Source organism: Excalfactoria chinensis, chromosome Z, assembly GCF_039878825.1.
Source record: "Excalfactoria chinensis isolate bCotChi1 chromosome Z, bCotChi1.hap2, whole genome shotgun sequence".
Taxonomy (NCBI): domain Eukaryota; kingdom Metazoa; phylum Chordata; class Aves; order Galliformes; family Phasianidae; genus Excalfactoria; species Excalfactoria chinensis.
In genome coordinates this window covers 43,682,057-43,702,715 of record NC_092857.1, presented here as the reverse complement: position 1 = coordinate 43,702,715, position 20,659 = coordinate 43,682,057, and the positions used below count along the sequence as shown (strand labels likewise).

Genomic DNA, 20,659 nt, shown 5'->3' with positions numbered 1-20,659 from the left:
TACCGTCACTGGTAGTGGATACTGGTTCTGCTAATGGTAGCAGCATCTTTGGAACTCTATGACTTCAGCTCTGCTGCAGACAACTGATCTGTCATCTTCTCCTTCCTTACTCCCTCTACAAGTTAATCTCACCTCCTACAAGGATGCTACTGAATGAGCCTGATGCTGTACAATCTTCTGTGCCCAAAGGCAGAAAAACCCAGTCCCACCTGGAAAAAAACTTGATACATCCTAGCAAAGACACTGTCTATCTACCACCCCATCCTTATTAGAAAGCTATGTCTTGGCACATACTATGTCCCCGTGGTGCTTCATGCAAATCGGCCAACATATGAGAACTCTTCTGTGCAACTTCACTAGCATACAGGACATTTAAAATACCACTTCCCAACAATTGCTTCAAGACACACAAGACTGAGAAGCTACTGATTCTACTCTGACTAGAAATGTACCGGCCATCTGGGTGATTTTCACTGTTCCAATGGTACAGACAATATTTACTGCTGGATTTGGAAGGAGGGTGTTTTATGTCTGCACTGAGATTCAAGCTTGGACAAATGCACTGCTTCACCCAGTGGTAAACTAGACAGAAATCAAGGCACAAAGCATTCACAGGCTTTGCCCACACTGAACAAAAATGTTGAAATTCACACTGCTGGAGAGGAACCTTGTGACCATGACAAAACAGAACAGAATGCTGTAACTCCAGCACTTTTTGTTAGTTCCAGTTCCTCTTCTGAACTGAAAGCACCCATCAATGACAATTTTAAGGCTTGAAGCCTCCCAGCCTTTGTTATCTACTGCTTCCCAGCTGCATATGTGCCCAACAACTGGACCCAGCGTGGGTGTTCAAGGGATCCTTCACTAACAGTGTTGGCCAGGTATTACAGCATCACTGATTAAGCTGCTGACCGGCTCGATAAGAGCCACTGCTTCTGCTCCTTGGCCTCCTCCCTGTCATCCTTCTCACACTTGCAGTCTTATAAAATTTCTTTCACATAATAAAAAACCTGAGTGTTTCTCGGGTTGCAGTTTAAATGAGAAAAGTGTATTATTTAATGCAGCTTAATTTATTAATTTTTTTGCCTTGCAAGTAGAAATTAAAAACAAAAGATGAAAATCCAGAAAGTTCAAACCTTTCTCTTCATCAGCTTGTTTTTAGATTAACATACAGTAGACGATTTTAGGTCTCGTTCTGTTTTTCCACTGACACGAGAAAACACTGTAAATTTTTCCAACTTCTTTCTCAGATGTGCCTCAAGCATTGCATTAAATAGCGCACGGATTCCTTTAACCCTGCTGTGACTCTGCCTTACCGCTGCCACTTAACCCACTGTGCGCCTAAGTGGCAGAGACCACAACCAGTTTACTGACAGGAAGGGCCGCGAGTTCAGCGTGCCACAGCATAGCTGCCTGGGGGCCGGAGGGAGGACGTGACGTGTTCGCGGGGCCCACAAACAGCACAGCATCAGGGCGGGAGCTGCTAACCGGCCCACCCAGCGACGCCGTGCTTTTACACCGTGACCCACAGCGGCAGGCCCGGCGGAAGCGGGCTCCTCCGAACAGGCAGATCCGGTGCACCCCGGAGATCGTCCGCCTGGGGCGGGCTACGGGCAGACGGCTCCTCAGCGCTTCTCGTCCGCGGCACCGGGCCCGCCACAGGAGCCCCGTTCCCCGGCAGGCCTCCGTGCTTACCAAAAGCCCGTGCTCCTCCAAAAGTGCCGCAGGGGCCGCTCGGCTCGCCGGAAATCCACGTATACCACATATCCCGCGGAGCCCGCGCCGAGCTGCACCATCAGCCATAGCAGCACCCTCATGGCGAAGTCCGGCTACGGCTCCGTACCGCCAACCGGGGCCAGCCACAAACGCAGCTCAGACACGGCGACGGGAGCCCGCCCACCGCAGAAGTGCCGCGGCTCCCCGCCCCGACGGCGTCCGCCGCCCGAGGCGCTGTGAGGTGGTGGGAAGTGGGCGGCGGCCTGCGGGCTTCTGGAAGGGGGTGGTTCTGTTTCGGGGTGACCAAAAAGCCGAAGTTGCTTTTGCAAGACAAGTTGCCGGAGGAAAGTTACGTCCGTTTATCCGGGAAGCCTCGTCCTTTCAGGCACAGTGTCAGGTAAAGTAAAAAGGCACAGTAAAAAGTGCTGAAACACCGCCGTGCCATGGATGCAGGCTGCAGCGTGAAGCCTAACATGGAACAGGCGGCTGAAGACATTGTGAGGGAAGTTGCCCTGCAGGGTGAATGCTCTAGGGGGCTCTGTTGGCATTTTAAAGAAGCATCCGTCAGAGCTCAGGGAAAGACAGTTCTCCAGGAGACCGCCTTTTGTTTTGGTCAGTTTTCCCCAAGGCATGCTCCTTGCCGCATCAGCCGCATCAGACCAAAAGCGGGGATACAGAAGGGAGGACGAAAACCCGTACCAGAAGAGAGACGGACGGGAACTTGAGGTGTCTCTGCATCAGCCCCAGGTTCCACTTTCTGTATCTGAGAAAGCAACAAGATTTTTCAGCGTACATTTTCTGAAGAGCAGGAAATCTTCTCAACACAGCTGCCTTTGTGCCTCCTACCATGGCAAGAAACCAAAGCAAAGAGTACCCTATGATGGAACCTAATATTCTTCTGTTCCCAAAACATGTGCAGGGATGCTACACGGAGAGTAGAAGAGACCAAATGATGTGCTGTTTGTAAACCAAGGTAGCCAACTGGATCAACATATCCATGGATGCATTTGCAGGCCAAATGCCAGGTGACATCAGTAATACTCAGTGGCCTACTTTACAGCACTCCCAGACGCCTTCTCCCAGAAGCAGAGCAAATGCAAGGGTTACAAAAGGCAACTTCCAGCAAATGTTTTCCGAAGCATAAAAATTTAATTTAGAACTGAACACATATGCACACCTGGGAGATTTCCCATCACTAGTGCTCTAAGACAAAGGACACTGGAGATGTCTTGAAACAGCCTTCTTCTTTCTCCTTGCACAGACCGGGAACTCTTCTAGTCCAGAGGCATTCCTGAGGAGGCACACAAGTATAAGAAATAGTCAGGGAGTGGAAGGGAAGAAGCAGATGGGAAATCTGGCAGGATGATACTCCAGAGCTGAGTCATTTCTTGTCCTGTAAATTGTTTGATCCCAGTTGCTCTCCTTGCAGCATCCCTGCAGTTGTTTTGGGAGGAACAGACACATCAGTCTCCTTCACAGGGAGCAGTTAACTCCTCCGACTGCATTAGCTTTCACTGTAAGGAGGCATCTGGGCATCATGGAGGAAAGCAATGCACTGTGAATTTGCTTTAGGGGGTTTTCAGTTTAAATGCCTCCTGTTCATAATTGCATACAACTTATGTAATAAAAACATCTGTTTATTAGAAATATATATATATGTATCCCAACTGGAATCTTATCAGCATCAACAGTATGGATCTCATTGCTCCTTTTCTCACAGATGACTTGTTCTTAAATCTCAGCTTATATCACTACTGCAACTTTCCCCCAAGACCTGGTGAATTTTGTCAGCCCTGTCAGTCCTTTCTCCTTCTCATTCATTCATCAGCAGACCATGTAGTGAGTATTTGAACTGCAGCTGTCCATTGCCTTTCTCTTCAATGGAGCGGTCTCAGTTTTTTTCAAAACTTGTGCAGATCGCAGAAAGACATACTGTCTGCTTCATGGTGCTGATCCCCTTGACTGGTTCTTGCTTTTCTCCAGAACACCAGTGATCAGTCCCAGCTAGAAACAGAATGCAATTGTGAGGTACTGAAAAGCTTGGAGATGCCTGAAAGATGTCTTCCTAGAGTTACATGGTCACATCTTCTAGCTTGGCAAGTGTTGATAAGTTGAGTAGGAGAGGACATGGTATTTTAGCCCCCTCTGTAAGCTGGGATATAATATTTCATTTCCAAGGTTTCAGATTTTTCAGCATCTACTTCTTTCCTGGTGCCAGAATATCTTTTTGTTTGTTTACTTTTTCACCAGCTTTCACTTTCGATCTAAAGATACCCTTCTGACAAGTTTTGGCTTTCACCCAAGTGGTTGTAGTCCAGGATTGCTCGATAATTGCTTTTTCTTTTGTACAAAGACATGAACCTTATCATACTGATGTTGCTGCCTCCTAACCCACCTTGGCTCGGTGTGACCCAGCAATTTGCTTTGCTGCAGTTTAACACTGCAGATCCAATTTTTTCTTCATGTGTAACCAGGTACATATGATTCTGTATAAGGTTTTATAACCCTATAAAAGGTTTTACATTAACCTAGCAGTATACTGTTTCAGGGCTTGTACTGGCCCAAACTTGTTTTAGCTTTGGTAACTACTGTTTGGTGATCAGGTCACTATTGTCTGAAGTTTTTCACCTTAGTTATCTGAATACCATTTGGTGTAAAATGTGTCAGGGTGCAGTAATGGCCAGCTGCTCCCTTCAGCAAGGAAATGCTGTCCACCACCTCTCAAATCGAGGAGTAAGGCAAACCCCAAATTAGTAGAGATAGGATTGACCCATAGAGCCAGCTATTAAGCAAATTCATGGTGACAGAGCATTTTTGAGGTCAAGAGATCATTCCACAGATCGGGGCCAACAAGGTCCCTGCCCCATGTGCGGAGAAAAAGCAAAAACTACCCTAAAGAAATGACATATTCCACTAAATAGCATTTCTCTACAATTTCAGGATTAACTCTGGTTTCTGCTATCTAATAAGGTTACACATATTATTTTAAAAGGGCTGACATTTTCTTTAGTTCTTGGCTGGATGTGTATCAATAGCAAGGCTAAGGGTAAAGCATGCAGTCATCATATCTGAACCTCGTGACAAACTTTACTCGTTTGCCTTTTTAAGCTTTGATTCATCCTTCCTACTTTTTCAGTTGATTGTAGTCTCCATGCAGTATGGAGATCACAATTTATCCCTATTTCTTTAGCTAGGTTTTGAACTGCTTCTGCTATAAGGTGTGAACTCCTATCTGAAGATAGTCTTATAGATACCCCTTGATATTATTATCTTAAGTAACACTTCTTCTACTTCTGTGGCCTTCTTGGTGGAGCAAAGGAAAGATTCTGGCCAGCCTGAAAAAGTTTCTGTCATTACTAAAAGATACAAATACCCTTTTTGCTGCAGTAACTCAGCAAAGTATATTTGCCAATAATGGGATGTTTTTGTTACCCCCTGTGAAGGTCTTCAGAGTAAATGGGGGTTGTTCTTTAGACACAATTCACATTTCTTTACTACACTTTTGGCTTTCTCAGTCATTCATGAACTTAACTCTTGTATTTTCAGCACTTCTGTCATTGCTTTGCTTACCAAGTGAATTTTTATCAGCCAATTCACGCATAATTTCCTGTATGATTATTAACTTGGTGTGAAGCTCCACTGTCACCATCAATGTGGGAATCCTGCATCCTGTGTGTGAGAAAATGGCTGCCTTCCTACTGAACATCAGCGGCCACAGTGAGCGCTTGAACTGCTTCCTGGAGAGGCTGAACCTTGAGGCAGCTCTGCAAGCCATGCCAGGCCAGAGAGTGATGGTGGAGGTCGACCAGCAGCATTTCCCCGCTGTCATCCGCTACATTGGGAGCATTCAGAAAAGTACTTTGACTGCGTTGTCCCCATTCTTCTTTGGAGTGGAGTTGCAGGGTGAGGGTGAAAACAGAGGACACAGCGACGGATCCTATCTTGGCATTGAATATTTCAAGTGTAAGCCGAATTGCGGGGTCTTCCTGCCCTTCAACAAAATCCAATTCATTCCCAAGTTGGATAATGACCATGGGAAGCAGAAGCCAAAGGTGGATGCAGAGGAAGTGATTCCTGTGAAAGTGGGAGATGCCGTGATCTTCTACGTGGATAATGTCCGCAGAAAAGGAATAGCAATGGCAGTTTACAGGGAGGGAACCCAATGGTTCGTTAAAGTTTGCCCGGAAGAAGAAGGAACAACTGACATTTTCAGAGAGATCCCTATGGACTCAGTTGTGAAGGAAGACTTGCATTCCCAAAGTTTGTACCCACCATTTGAGTCTGACATGGGTGTGGAACACTCACAAATGAAACAACAGATAGGTGAGAGCGGAGAGGAGTGTGAAGGCGTGAACCCATCCCTGGAGGTGAACTCCATGGTCCAGATCACCTTGGACAAAGGAAACCAAGTGTCGGGAATCATCCGCTGGTTGGGGTACTTACCCCACACCAAGCACAAAATGGCAGGAGTTGAACTGGATGAAGATAAAGGGGTCACTGATGGCAAATGGCTGGGTAAATACTATTTCCACTGTGCTCCCAAGCGTGGCATCTTTGTGAAGCTGCAGTCCTGCCAGCCTGATGTTCGCTTCCAGTGCTCCCGCAACTGCGACCTGAGCCTCGTAGACTATAGAGAGAAGGAAGATGTTCCCCACGTTCCGCTCAGTTTTCCTCCTCTAAGGAATGAGGAAGCAGTGCACATCCTACGAGGACGGATAAAGGGGATCCAGGGCCACTGCAATTCCTGCTATATGGATGCAGCACTCTTTAGCCTCTTCTCCTGTACATCTGTGCTGGACTCCATGCTCTTCACACCCTTCCCACTGTGTGATAGGAATGTCCAGAACATTCTGCGGGATGAGATCGTGAACCCTCTCCGAAAAACTGGCTTCGTAATGGCTAGGAGTGTGATGCACCTGAGGGAGCAGCTAACTGAGAAGGGCCAATGCTCAAGCTTTACCAATGCAGAGAAAGATCCGGAGGAGTTCCTGAACCTCATAATGCATCAAGTCCTGGGAATAGAGCCACTCTTGAGACTGCAGTCAGGAGCCCAGAAGGAGCAGGACTGCTACTGCTACCAAATATTTATGGACAAACAGGAGGACCTAGTGGTTCCTGATGTGCAGCAGTTGGTGGAACACTCTTTCCTGTCTTCAGATCTGAAGCTAGTGGAGATCCCATCTTGCTTCATTATCCAAATGCCACGATTTGGGAAGGAATATAAGATGTTCAGCAAGATCATTCCTTCCTTAGAGCTGGATATCACCGATCTGCTGCTGGACAGTCCCAGAGAGTGCTGTGTGTGCAGTGACGTTGCCACCTGGGAGTGTCGCACCTTGAGTACTGTGTTCAGTTTTGGGCCCCTCACTGCAAGAAAGACATTGAGGCCCTGGAACATGTTCAGAGGAGGGCTACGAAGCTGGTGAGGGGTCTGGAGCACAGGCCTTATGAGGAGCGGCTGAGGGAACTGGGATTGTTCAGCCTGGAGAAGAGGAGGCTCAGGGGAGACCTTATAGTTCTCTATAACTTCCTGAAGGGAGGTTGTGGTGAGCTGGGGGTTGGCCTCTTCTCTCGTGTAGACAGTGATAGAACTAGAGGGAATGGTTTCAAGCTGCGACAGGGGAGGTTCAGGCTGGACATTAGGAAGTATTTCTTCTCAGAAAGGGTAGTCAGGCATTGGAATGCACTGCCCAGGGAGGTGGTAGAGTCACCGACCATGGGAGTGTTCAAGAAACGTTTGGATGTTGCATTGAGGAATATGGTTTAGCTGGGAAGTATTGGTAATGGTTGGACTAGATGATCTTCTAGGTCTTTTCCAACCTGAAAATTTCTGTGATTCTGTGATTCTGTGAAGGGGTCATCCACCATCTTTCTTGATTGATTGTCATTTTTGCCTTCAGTAGATTAGAATCATGTCATAGAATCATAGAATTACCCAGGTTGGAAAAGACCTTGAAGATCATCAAGTCCAACCACAGCCTAACCTAACCACAGTACCCTAACTCTAACAACCTTCTGCTAAATCATATCTCTGAGCACCACATCCAAACAGCTCTTATAAAAACAACCAGGGATGGCGACTCAACCACCTCTCTGGGGAACCTATTCCAGTGCTTAACTACCCCTTTCTGTAAAGAAGTGTTTCCTAATGTCCAACCTAAACTTACCTTGGTGCAACTTGAGGCCATTAGCTAACTAGTCCTCTTCTGATGTGTATGGTGGGCCTTTATGTCTTGATCTTTGGACTTTCCCCAGTAGGACCAACTATATTTGACTGACTCTTCACAGCTTCCTTCACAGCCTTATCTGCCATCTGTTTTGCTGTATTTATTGGATTGTTTCCAGTCTGATATTCATTAGTGCATGACTGCCACCACATCAAGCAGATTGATAGCTTGTAAATGTTGACCCATATTTGTCTGGATATCCTGGAGGTGTCCCCATGAGCATGGAACCACAGAGTCAAACTCTGAATCAGTCCATATATAAAATGTTTTGTCCTTTGATATTTCTAACACTCTTAGTAAGGCTATGAGCTTTGCTTTCTTCACTGAAGTATAACAGGGCTTTGGCCTCAGTCATTTCCTTAACTGTTACCACTGCATTTCCAACTTTCCACTTTCCATCCTGCACAAAGCTATTACATCTACAAACAGGTCCCAGTCTGCATTTTCTGTTGGTGTGTCTTTCAAACCTGCTCTGCTGGAGTATGTCTGGTGGAAAATGGTGCCAGCACTAGATATCTGTGTGTGGAGAGTATCAGTGTCTGTGAGGATGCAATGTTCTTTCTTTTCCATGGTATGTGCTTATTTCTCAGGAGTGTTCTGGTGCTGGGTTTGATGCTAGCATGTGCTCCCTTTGTGCTTAACTCAAGGTAAATAAATCTGACAGATTTTATTGCTGGTTATAAAGTTGAGGGTTTACACCACTGCTTCTGAAGACTCACTCTGTATTCAAGTTTCAAAGTTTAAATGGGGAACTAATAAATACAAAGCAGACTTTGTAAAGAAAACATACAAAACTATTCCTTAGCAGAGCTTAAGCAACCCTCCTATAAACACTGCAGTCTTTCCCTTTGTAAAGAAGTTAGAATGCCAGGGGCTCAGTGTGATATCTACTTTCCGCCTAGGGAGAACTTACCTCTCCCATGAGTATTGGAACTCATAAAGACAACTGTAGGTTAAGCTTAAGGTTGAAGATAAGGAGCAGATTATAGGAATTAAGTGCATTGCTAGTCTTAACTCTGTTTTCAGAATGTTGCTGCTACTGTAACTGAGCTATCAATAGCAATCTGCTGTCACTTTAATTAGAATGTGGAAATGTTAAGACATTAATTGACTGACAGTAAAAAATGAGTTCTGTATATAATCTGTGTTCCCTTTTGCCCATAACAAGATTTTGTTTATATTGTAAAGGGGCACCCAACACCAGAAAGGATGTCCTTGATTTTACATAACAATCATCTTCCATACATCTGTTATGTCCGTGATCCTCTCTAGAAAATACCATTTCTGCTAGAACACATCTGTGCTTAGGACATGCAGAGGGTAGGGAGATGATTTCCACAGTTCTCTCTGCTCAGTGCATACAAAAAAAGCTGAAAAGCTGAAAGAGTATTTAGCAGTTTTCTGTGTATAGAGGTAAAAGATTTGCCTTTTGTTGCAAACTGTATTTAGAGGACTTTCTTGCAGCAGAATGTTTGGCGTCTGTTCCTGTTGCTTCTGCCCAGGAAGCCATCATCCCTGGAGGTTCTCAAGAACTGTGTAGATGTGGCACTGAGGGACATGGTTAGTGGGAGTGGTGGTGATGGGTTGAAAACTGGACTAGCTGATCTTAGAGGTCTTTTCCAACTTTAATGATTCTATCATTCTTTCTGTTCAAGACAGGGAGCAGCTACAAGGCTTTTCCTCATATCTGTCTTGGCCTAGCACATTTCAGACAGCTAGTGAATTTGTTTAGATGGTTCCCACCCAGGTCAGACTGGAATATCTCCTGGGCCACTTTCTGAGCAACACTGTATTTTTCAAATACAGGAGGTGTTATAAAGATGCAGCACTCTGGCCTGTTGCTTTTACTTCTTTTTCTTCTCTGCTCTGCTCAGTAAACTTACTCTACTCATGTGCAAATAATCTTTAAGCTAGGAAAGGAAAAACACCACTTTTTCTCTTTGTTCCCCACATGGGCTAAAAAAGCAATTGGATATTCAAAGTGATTAGAGGAACACGAGCCTTCAGAAGAGCATTGCTACCAGGAACTAGGTCATGAACATGGGGAGGAAGATGTTCCCACCAGGGTGGAAGAGAACAAAATGCCTATGCAAGGACTAGGAAGAACCCTGTTTGCTTGGTCTGCCTGGGAGACCCTGTGCAAGGGAAATGTGATTTTGTTCCCAGTGCAGCAGCAGATGAGGCCTTTATACCTCATGCCTATCAAAAGCTTTGGATCTACATGATGAAGGGAGCCAGACATCCACAGCTCTATGATATCTTATATGCATTGGATCTGCACAGAAAAAGACTGAATCTGGCATGTCCTCTGAAAAGACCTTTTTTCCTGCATGAGTAGGAACAGCTAAAGATCAAAACTGAAACTTTCAAATCCTATGTACTGACAATGAGAATACTGTATACTAGCGTTCAAATAACTTTTATCAGGAGATCTTTCACAGCAACACATTGCACTTTCTGGTAATATATAAAAGTTGAATTGATATACATATCTGGACAGCAGTAATTTTCTGGTCACAGTTCCCAGTTGCTCCTAGTTGCTGCAGGACTTGTGACAGCTTCTGTTTTGCAGCTGATCCAGAAGGGAGTATTTGTTTTTCATCTGTCTGTTCTTCATGGGTCACAATGTTAAGCAGAATCCAACAGATGCTTTTGTGAATTAAAATGAATGTTGCTGGTATTTGGGCTGACAGCAAGTTTTGGAAATCTGCTGACTGCATTAATGTTTATTATGGTTTATAGTTTAAACATTAAGTCCAATTTAGATGTCAGTCAAAATACTACAAATATGGAAATCATCCTCAAAAACTGAAAGACATAGGATTTCCAGTTTTTCATTTCCTTGTTCCACAGGACATGCAATGTAACTTACATTTTGCATGCTCTGCAGAGGTGCAAAGGCAGTAGGAATAACAAATCACAAAGTTCTCCAGAGAAATCAAAATGGCTGCTGTTTGAGTCCTCTGAAAAGCCTTCTTTGGCACATTTTGTCTAAACAAGTCAACACAACTGTACTCAATTAAACAACACTTCCATTACAAAATGGTTTGCCACTTTGACACTATGCATTGCCTTAATTTCCATATCAGACATCCTGTGGCCATCACATGAGCTCATGAGGCAACCGACGAGAAGCTGTTCCATTTCAATAATTGGGAATATAAGTACGCTCCCAGCACTGTGCTTCTGAAGCCAGTTAAAAGGAGCTGAGGGCACTGTGGCACTATCTCTTTCAAAACAAGGAATAAAGAAATTTTCTTCTGCTGTATGACCTTCTCATCTGTAGGTCTGTATTGCTTGTAATCAGCCAAGACAACAAATTTCAAAAGTAGGTGCTTTGGCTTGTGTTCTACTGTTCTCACAGCAAACTTACAGTTTATCACTAATCCTTTTTATATCTATCTTGTGTAAGTCCTAATTAATATTTAATTCCTTACCCAAGTCTTCCATTAGGGATCCACTTTATTTCCGAGAGGCATAGGGCCATCACAACTAATATGTGTCATTTTTTTGACAGTTTTATGGTTCAATTGGAACAATTTGCAGAGCTGTCCATCAGTATCTTCCCTGAAGCTTCGCAGCTCTTCTATTTTAATCATGGACTGCAGAACAAAGCAGAGTAACAGGCCCTTAAGTCATACTTAGAAGTGAAAGGAATAGAGTTCAGAAGAACCACTGCAAACATTTTACCTAATGATTTATTAATTTGTTTTACTTTATTTCGCAAGGCTTAAAACTAACATGTTAAAGGAAGAGCTATGCTCTAGAAACGTTTCAGTATTTCAGGACTTGAAGTGTTTCAATGCAATGAGTTCATCAGATCTTCTCAGCAAGTAGCAGCACTAACCATCACTTCTACTCTGAAAAGGAATAGGGGGTGACAAAGATCTGTGTTGTCCTAGTGTGGGCTGGACAGTGCTCCATGGAAAGTAGTTAGAAGCATTCTTGCCCCCTCTGAGTGGGCATTATCTGGTGGTCAGGAGCAGGAGAGAACAGAAGACAATCGCACATTTCAGCCATTGGGTAGTCCTCCAAGCATGCTGCTTTCAAAATGGAAAAATATCTGTGCTCTCTCTCCTCCAGGGGTGTTACACAGAACAATCTCTAGCTATTCGGTCTCCTTTCAGCCTTCTCCAGGCTGAACAAGCCCAGATCCCTTATCCTGTCTTTGTAGGGGAGGTGCTCCAGTCATCTGATCATCTTAGTGGCCCTCCTCTGGACCCTCTCCAACAGCTCCACATCTTTCCTGTACTGGGGTACCCAGATCCAGATTCAGTACTTCAACTGGAACCTAATGAGGGCAGAGTAGAGAGGGACAATCATCTTCCTGTCTCTGCTGCCACCCCTCTTTTGATGGAGCCCAGGATACCACTGGCCTTCTGAGCTGCAAGAGCAGACTGCTGGCTCATGTTAAGTTTTTCAGTGGACTTTCAGTTTTTCTTTATGCAGCCCTGGATGCCATTAGCCTTCTTTGTGGCAGGGGCATGTTGCTGACTCTTGTTCAACCTGGTGTCCACAGGGGTCTCCAGTTTCTTCTCTGCAAAGCGTCTGTACCCTCCCCAAATTAATTATTTTGTTTTTAAGGGAAATTATTATGAAAAATTCTGCTTACATACAGGTGGCTTTGACCTTCTCTGAACTACAAGGCATTTAGCTCGCTTAGATTAGGGTGTTCTGTTGGCTTGTGCAGTTGCATTTTAGTTCCAGCAGATGCTAGCTGTCATTGCTGCTGGCTCCTCATAGGTGCACTCGGAGATTTTCACTCTGTCTTGCAGCTCAGTGGTAATGTGTGTTAGACAGGCACTGACACTCTTCTTGCTTCTGACTCTTGCCCTAGCATCAGCTTTTTGTGGTGCCCAGTGGAACACTGTTGGCACTTTGTACCACTCCTTGCTGTTCATCGTGTTTTCACTTCGTCTGTGCTTTTGTGGTTCTGGAAGTTTCCTGCTGAATTTTCACCCCTGAAGCCAAGACAGTATCCTGGCAGTTTATGTTTACCTTCTTTACCATTTTTGTTTCAAAACAGCTGTATGCACGTATGGATGATGATTAAATTCTGCTTGCCCCACCCTGTACATTCCATCTCAACACACAGACTCACATACGCTAAAGGCCTGCAGAAGAACTGTTGTGTTTTTGCTCACTTCTGTCACCTACCTATCCTTGAAATAACACAATTCTTCCCATCATTTTTGTAATTCTGCCTCAATCATAACCAGTTTGAGCATTTTCCTTGTTACTGTCTATGTGGCCGATTTTAGGGGAAGTCTGGTGATACATGCATATAGCAAGCAAGGTCTAACTGGACTTAGTCATAGCATTATTCTCCTATTTTCCATTCCCAAGTGAGAAAAGAAAGGAAAATTTGCGGAAGGTGTCTGACCTTTCTGAAGCCATCCAGGAGACAGAGCTCAGTGAGCAAGCTTAGAGAACTCCATTTTCCTTCATTGAAGACAGAAAATTCTTTGAACTAGTCACCTAGTTCATAGTTAGCTATAGTTGGATGGAGTTAATCCTCTACTAAGTATTTTATCTGCTTTTGCCTAAAACAAGTGTAGCAATCTCTCAGTTCTGCTTACAAAACCTAAGATAACACTGCAAAGGCTGTGACATGCTAGATGTTCCTCACTGTCAAATCTCAAGCGTATGCACTGAACTCAAAGCCTGTTCCCTTAACATATCACCTTAATTAATAACGTCAGTACTTGTGTTACTAAAATAGATGAAGTTTTGCAGTTTTTTTTTTTTCATTTCCTCTCTCAGTTACAGTGCTCATTATAACATTGCTGTTATTCTCATTTTTTCCTTTCCAAATGTTCCCTCAAAACACAACTGAGAAGCTGATTTTTTACCATAATGACATCAGGTTTTCTCCTTGCACTTTTTGGCCAGAGGCACAAGAGGTGCTGATGGCTCTGCTTGTCCTAGAAATGTCTGAACTCATAGCATTCACAAAACCATGCAATAAAAGAAGTGTACAGATCTCTGTGGCTGTCAGACTGGCATTTAACAAAAAAAAAAGCATTGCAATGTAAGGAAGAAAGTCAACTTTGCTGATGGTCTTCATGTTTATCTTACAAATACAAAGATGTCTACAGGGGAGATGAACAAGTCCTCCAAGCTAATAAAAACAAGATCACTTACTCACCTGAAAGCACCAATTTGTGCTTTTTGTGGCAGTTATTGTTTTCTTAAAGGGGCTGCTTTTCACATAACAGAAGGTAGATTTTGTTTTTCTTGCAGAAAGATTCTGTTACTGATTTGTCATCCACTTAAAGGAGAATGAGCAGTTTGCCTCCTTCGGCACCTTGGAAGTGCTTTCCCTCCATATACAAACTTAAGCCATCACTAAGAGGTTAAAAAATGATATAACTTAGACCTCCCAAGGTAACAACATGTTTCAGGAACACTGGAGCTTTGGGCAGTTATAGTGCAGTGTTTTTGTTCTATGCTCCTCTGCAGGTTTATATTCTACCAGTCCCATGGCTCTCTTTCTCAGTGCTCTTTGAGAGCTAGCAATTAAGGAATTAGTAAAATGAATTAAAAAGTAGCTTCAGCTGAAGTCTGAGTTTTGAGCTAAGTGGTTCTGTTTGCAGAAAGATGGTGCTATTTTCTAAGAGTAAATAAAGTCCTCTCTCTGCTTTTCACACATCAACCAAAAATTGAAACGTTTTACAAAATGTGCCATGATGAGATTTCATGGGAGATGTAAATGTGCTGCTTGCTCTCCTGAGGCTGCTGAATGTCACTACAGTCACAGAACAATCCACCTCATCATCAGCCCTGTCAGGGAGCTTAGGTTTGGGTGAATATTTATCTTCACCATTTTGAGTTTTTGTTTTCTATGTTGGTTTTGGTTGTGTAATTAATGTTGTGTGAAATTAATGTATCTTGTGACAGTGTTCATGCTTTTCTGACAGACCAGAGAAATGCAAAATAGCTCTGAGCTATTCAAAACAGCACTGCTGAGAGATACTGGCACAATCTGAGTACAAGCTCTGTGGCAATAACTCAGGGCAGAATCAGTTTTAGAAGAGAGAATTTTCTTTCTCAAACAGCAGAGAAGTTACCAGAAATTTGCAGCTTCTTTCCTCAATAGGAGAGAAACATTCATTGAGAAGAACTTTGACATAGTGTTCAGCTGGTGAGAAGTCCAAGCACCTTTAGAGTACATCCTTGCGCACCATTAGTCCCTGCTGCTCTGAACTTGCACACTTGACAGGTTTGCCTCAAGTCTAAAGAAGAATGTCTACCAATTTCTCATGTCTGCATAGAATTATAACAGGATTACTGAGGCCTGTCACAATAAGTTCTGACTTCTTCACATCATTCTCAAGATTCTGTGTGGGTTTTGTTGATTTTTTTTTTATTATTATTTTTTATTTTTTTTGGCAGAAGAGCTCCTGGTGACCATTTTCCATTGAAATCTGGTGCAAAACAGTGCTTCATTTCAAGTGAAATTATGGTTGTGAATGTGTCTTACCATAAAGAAAATATTACCTTGTGGATTGCTATTCAATATTTGTTGACATTTTGACACTGAAATCTTCAGCCACTCCAGTAATTACAGGACTCCATTTTTACCACCCACTAGCTTAAAGAAACATCAGAAACTGTTGGTGACCTGTTGAGAATATGGGTTGAAAGGCAAGTATTTGGTTCTCTCAGAAAAAAGTTTGCTTTTTTTGTGTGTGGGGTGGGTGGTTTTTTTTGTTTCTTTCTTTTTTTTTTTTTTTTTTAAATTATTATTTTTATTATTCCAGAGTAAGAGCAGGTCTTTAGGAGCAGGAAGGGAATAAACAAGGTTAAAAAAATGCCATTAATATTTACTGACCGGAAGGGGTCAAAAATACTTACACATAGCAGTGGAGATCATCTTGAACAAGAAACTTTCTTGAAGACAAACCGGGCAGTAAGAATATGGCACAGAGACTGGAATGTGCAGTATTACCTAACCTTCCCATCTCAACATCTCATTTTACCAAAGATGAAAGAGTGAAATTTATCATTTTTTTATGTTTTCCTTTAGCATTTTTTTTTTTTTTTTCTTAAATCAGTGATGTGTTAGACTTCTGTTGCATCCGATACCTCATTAAGGCTCAACTCCAACAACAGCAAGACAGATATTATTACTCAGGTATCAGACCTGACAAATACTTTTCCCTTATCTTCTAACAGAAAATCAGTTACTGAGTAATATCGAGACACCTGGTCTGTGTGGTGCATTTCTGAGGTTCCTGTTTTAGGAGAAATCTGCTTAATGAGACATGAGTGGATTCAGTGCTTATTGCCATGCAGCCAAGCACTTGTTCTTGTTGCTGTACGTGACTGGCAGGAAGTTTTCAAGAGATACATCTCTTTATATCTATTCTGCTTGTCCAAGCATTTGATCTTCTTCCTACCGCAAAGGAAAGGGAGCAGCTCAACACACATGATGCATGAGCAACCTGCTCCATGTAATGCTATATTACTTAATGAATTCACAAGGTCTAAAACTCTGTTTCTGCACTGTCATTTTTGAACAGTTTAATCTTCAGCTCATTCCTGTTTTCCTGCATAGGGAGGAAAAACAGCCTGATGCCTATTATATATAATAAGCCATGCTTATTATATTATTTAATAATAAAGCCATGCTATCTCATGCTGTCTGTTTTATTGGGACACCTACAAAGCACATTTTCACATTTCCAAACAACACTGTCTGTTGCACTAAACTCCTTGATAATTTAATTTCCCTTCATCCCTTCTAAGCTACAGAAATTCAGACCTTCAGGTATTCTTTACTTCACTCGTATTCTGCTCTCTCTTCTGCTCAGTCTGACCATTTATATTTCATTCCAAAACACCTATCCTTTCTAGTCATCATACTCACTGCTAGCATATTTTCCCCAGCAGAATTACTGCTTTATCCATCATCCTCAACACTGAAACAGGACATTAGGAAGATCCCTTACATTCACTGAATCCAGCAGTCTATCATTTCAGGACAGGATTCCAGAGCATCCCTTTAAGTGATTCATTTTACACTTCTGCTTGTTTTTTGACCCTACTTATGCATTAGAATTTAAGTGTTGGCTATATTACCACCCCTGGAGACAGTGCAAATGTCAATGTAGGATTAAGTTGCTTTACATTATTGATGTTATCATAGCAAAGTGCATAAATAAATGATTGTCTACTGTTTTATCTGTTATATCTTTTCAGAGCTGCTTCAAAATATGTCTTGATTTCCAATTTGCTATTAAAGAGCTGTAGCAAATGTTAAAGTATGTTTGCACAGAAGAAAGGTATTTATATTACAGAAGTGTGGAATTACAACTTTTGCATGTTGAAACACATTCCCAGAACTTCCTGCCTTAATAAGAGTAGTGGAAAAGCCAAATAGATATTACTGGTTTGGGTTTTAGTTTCCTTAGAATTAATCAGGTTTTATCAACCCATAAGTCTCTATCAAATTACAAGAAGAGTTGTCCCAAACTGAAGGTCACTGAAGCTAAAATGAGTGATGCTATTTGACTCACATATGCAGTGTCAGGTGCATCAAGGATGTTGCCATTGGTGATGTTTTGATTTCAAAAAAGATGGATCCTTATCTCACACCCTGGGTACTGCATCACATCAGTGGGCATCCTCCTTAATGTACTCTGTCATTCAGCATGTAATGACTGTCTCGCTATCAGATTGCCGTGGTTTTATATCTCTGAAACGGATGAACAAGGAAGAAGGGGCTGTACCATAAAGCATAGTACTGAACTGAAGAGATTCTGTGCTCAGTTTTTGCTAAAGTTTTGGTTGATGCAGGCTTCATGGCCTTTTCCCACCCCTCAGTTAAAACCTCACTCCCAAACATGCCTTCATGTAAATCATCTTAGAGCATGGGGCACCGCATCTGCATGCAATGGTCCCCTGAGTTCCATCTGCATTCATGCTCCACGTCTCCTGTTCACTAAAAGCCTCCAGCCAGTGACTAATGGATAAAGGAGAAAACACTGATGGCATTTAAGGTCTCAGAATAGGACAGATGCACAGCTCAGAGTTTGCGCATGGCTTTGCTGCAGGTAATGCAGGAAAACCATCTCTGTGAATGCACTGCTCCTTGTGAGACCTTTCAAGCTATGCTGTGCTCACATTTGAACAAAGGGTGATGACCTGTAAGTGCTTCTGTGATGATTAAACATCTGCCAGAGATATAGTAAAACTGTGTTCCTAATATTCTTCTGAAAACTGCTTTACAATGCAAGATCACCAGTCATTTGTGCTGAGTGCAAGAGTCAAAGAAAACATGGAATCCTATCCATACTCAGCATGGTACTGACACAGATCAGTAGCAACCTCCTGACTTGATGAGGCTATAACCCTCACAGATGAAGCAGGTCTGTGCAGTATAGTAATACAGTACTTTGTCCTTCATCACCCTCAAATGAGCTGTTCCTTCATTCCTTAGAGGAAGAATTAAGAAAGTAACAAAGTGCTGCTGATAGCAGTGCCTCAGCTGTAAGTTCTTATACTGGATCTCTGGGAAATCTGGAGGTTGGCAGGCGAGTGTCTCCAGCTGGATTTCAAGTGAATCACTTGGAGAGAACCCAGTTTTACAAGGATAGAGATGACAATCGTGTGCATGCACAGCATAATATACTGAGAGCTGAGTTCTTGTCTCAGTTTAAACATGAGGGAGGCAACTTGGGCATCTGTGGGAGTAAACATAACCTTGTGCTCCGGGCTGTACGTTTTAGTGGTGCGGCACTATGGAAGGTAAAGTGGGCTTCAGAGAACAAAACATTAATGAGAGAGAGTACAGAAGGAAACAGAACAATATCAGATACTAGCAATACAGAGGAAAAGAAGCGAAAACTAGAAAGACAGAGGTTGTAGCAGACTTCGCGCTTGTAGAGGAGGAAAAAGAGAAGAACAAGTAACAGTAACAAAAAGGGGCAAGAGAAAGGAGTAGGGAAGCTGATTAGGCAAAAGTTGGACAGAATGCTGGTGGTATCCTGGGCTGCATCAACAGAGGAGTGCCAGCAGGGAGACAAAGGGGATTGTACCCCTCTGCTCTGCCCCTGTGAGGCCTCCTCTGCAGTACTGCATCCAGGCCTGGGCCCCCAGCACAAGAAGGATGTTGAACTGCTGAAGAGGGTCCAGAGGAGGCCACAAAGATGCTCAGAGGACTGGAGAACCTCTACCATGAAGACAGGTTGAGAGAGCTGGGCTTGTTCAGCATGGAGAAGGTTGCAGGGAGAACTCCCTCTGGCCTTCCAGTACCTAAAGGGAGCTTATAACAGGAGGGGCACTGAATTCTTACCTAAGCAAGAAGTGATGGGAAAGGGGGAATGGCTTTAAACTAAATATACATATACATATATGGAAATTGAGGTTAGATGCCAGGAGGAAATTCTTTACTCAGAGGTTGGCAAGGCCTGGCACAGGCTGCCCAGACAAGCCATGGATGCCCATTTAACCCAGATACATGTTTATAGATGTGTTTACTTCTCACAACAAATTCCTTGGCCAGTCTGTTGCTCAGAAGAACAAAAAGTTTTGGAAATGCCTGAATAATTGAATTTGGAGTCAATTTGTTATCGCATTGACTTTAACTATTGTTAATGTTCTTCTACAAGCACTGTACTTGAACTGGAGTCTGTATGCCATAAAGCATTCCAGGCAGTAGCAGGTGTCCTCTGATGCAGCATGGTTGCATAATTCTGTGAACTACAGTGTACCATAGGCAGCATAAATTCAAGAAGGAAACGTGAGCTTCCCTGGATAATATGAAGAAATGGCAAGGTTTTAGACCTAGGCTGTTAGCACCACTCTAACAAACATTGCAAGTTGGAAAAATCAGACACAGAGTAAAACAGTTTCCTGCCATTTCCTCTTCTTATTTTCTCTGAGAGTGCTGGAAAAATGAAAATGTGCAGGACAAAATCTTTATGCCGAAACCCTTACTTTCATCTTTAACTACTTCACAGAAGAATTCACATCTATCTTTAGCTTGAAGATGCCTCATTGCTATGCCTCACTGCCCCTGCTTAACTTAAAACCACGTTTAGTTTGCTGCTGCTTTTGAGAGGTCAGGCTAGTTCCCAGCACCAAATGTTCTCATGCTGTGATTCTCCTTACCCTGTCAGTTTTCTCCTGAGGGAAAGCTCAGCTCAAACTTACCTCCAGCAGCAGCAGCACCAAGCTGGATCCAGTAAGCTCTGGAGTAGGTTTTCTGCTAGTAACATCCAAGACTAACTTTTCATCCCTCAAGATTTGCCATGGGCAACTTGTTCACTTCCAATATCAGTTCTATCAGACAACTTATTCTAAAGTCTCTTTCTTCCATGCAGTCCTATTCCCTTCTAGTCATATTTTAGCAACTGGGATAGAAGGTATTTTGATTTTAACTCCCAAGCTGCAGCATTGTCTCTGTTGTGCAGCAAGAAGGGCATCTTTTTTCCTTTCATAGCTTTTCTTTTCTTCCCACATTTATACAACAGTGTAATGATGGGAAATCAGCAGCAGCTCTGTTTTGGTCAAAGCACTCATCCCTTTGCTCAGATGTGTTCATGCTGTACTTAGTGCACATAAAGGATATTCTCTGACGGAGCATATGCACACAGACAAACAAAAATCATAGGAAAATGGATGTTGTGAACTGGCTTGTCTGTCAGGAGAGAATTCAGCAGACTTTGTTGTTCCTGGCAAATGCTCACAATAAATCTATTTGCCTTTGT

At 43.0% G+C, this 20,659-nt stretch overlaps 2 protein-coding genes across 4 annotated transcripts in view; one reads left to right on the top strand and one right to left on the bottom strand.

The window, feature by feature from the left end:
• Positions 1 to 4,183, bottom strand: part of IDUA (alpha-L-iduronidase) — a 76,886-nt gene extending 72,703 nt beyond the window's left edge. For all 3 annotated transcript variants that reach the window (XM_072360470.1, XM_072360472.1, XM_072360471.1), the window contains exon 1: positions 1,696 to 4,183. In XM_072360470.1, the coding sequence (XP_072216571.1) occupies positions 1,696 to 1,817 (122 nt within the window). In that variant the 5' untranslated portion in view covers positions 1,818 to 4,183. The remainder of the gene's footprint in view (positions 1 to 1,695) is intronic.
• Positions 4,184 to 4,318: 135 nt separating this feature from the next.
• Positions 4,319 to 9,058, top strand: LOC140264175 (ubiquitin carboxyl-terminal hydrolase CYLD-like). The gene has a single exon (XM_072359728.1). It carries the CDS (start codon positions 5,400 to 5,402, stop codon positions 7,140 to 7,142), a length of 1,743 nt encoding a protein of 580 aa, XP_072215829.1. The 5' UTR covers positions 4,319 to 5,399; the 3' UTR covers positions 7,143 to 9,058.
• The last annotated feature ends 11,601 nt before the right edge of the window (positions 9,059 to 20,659 follow it).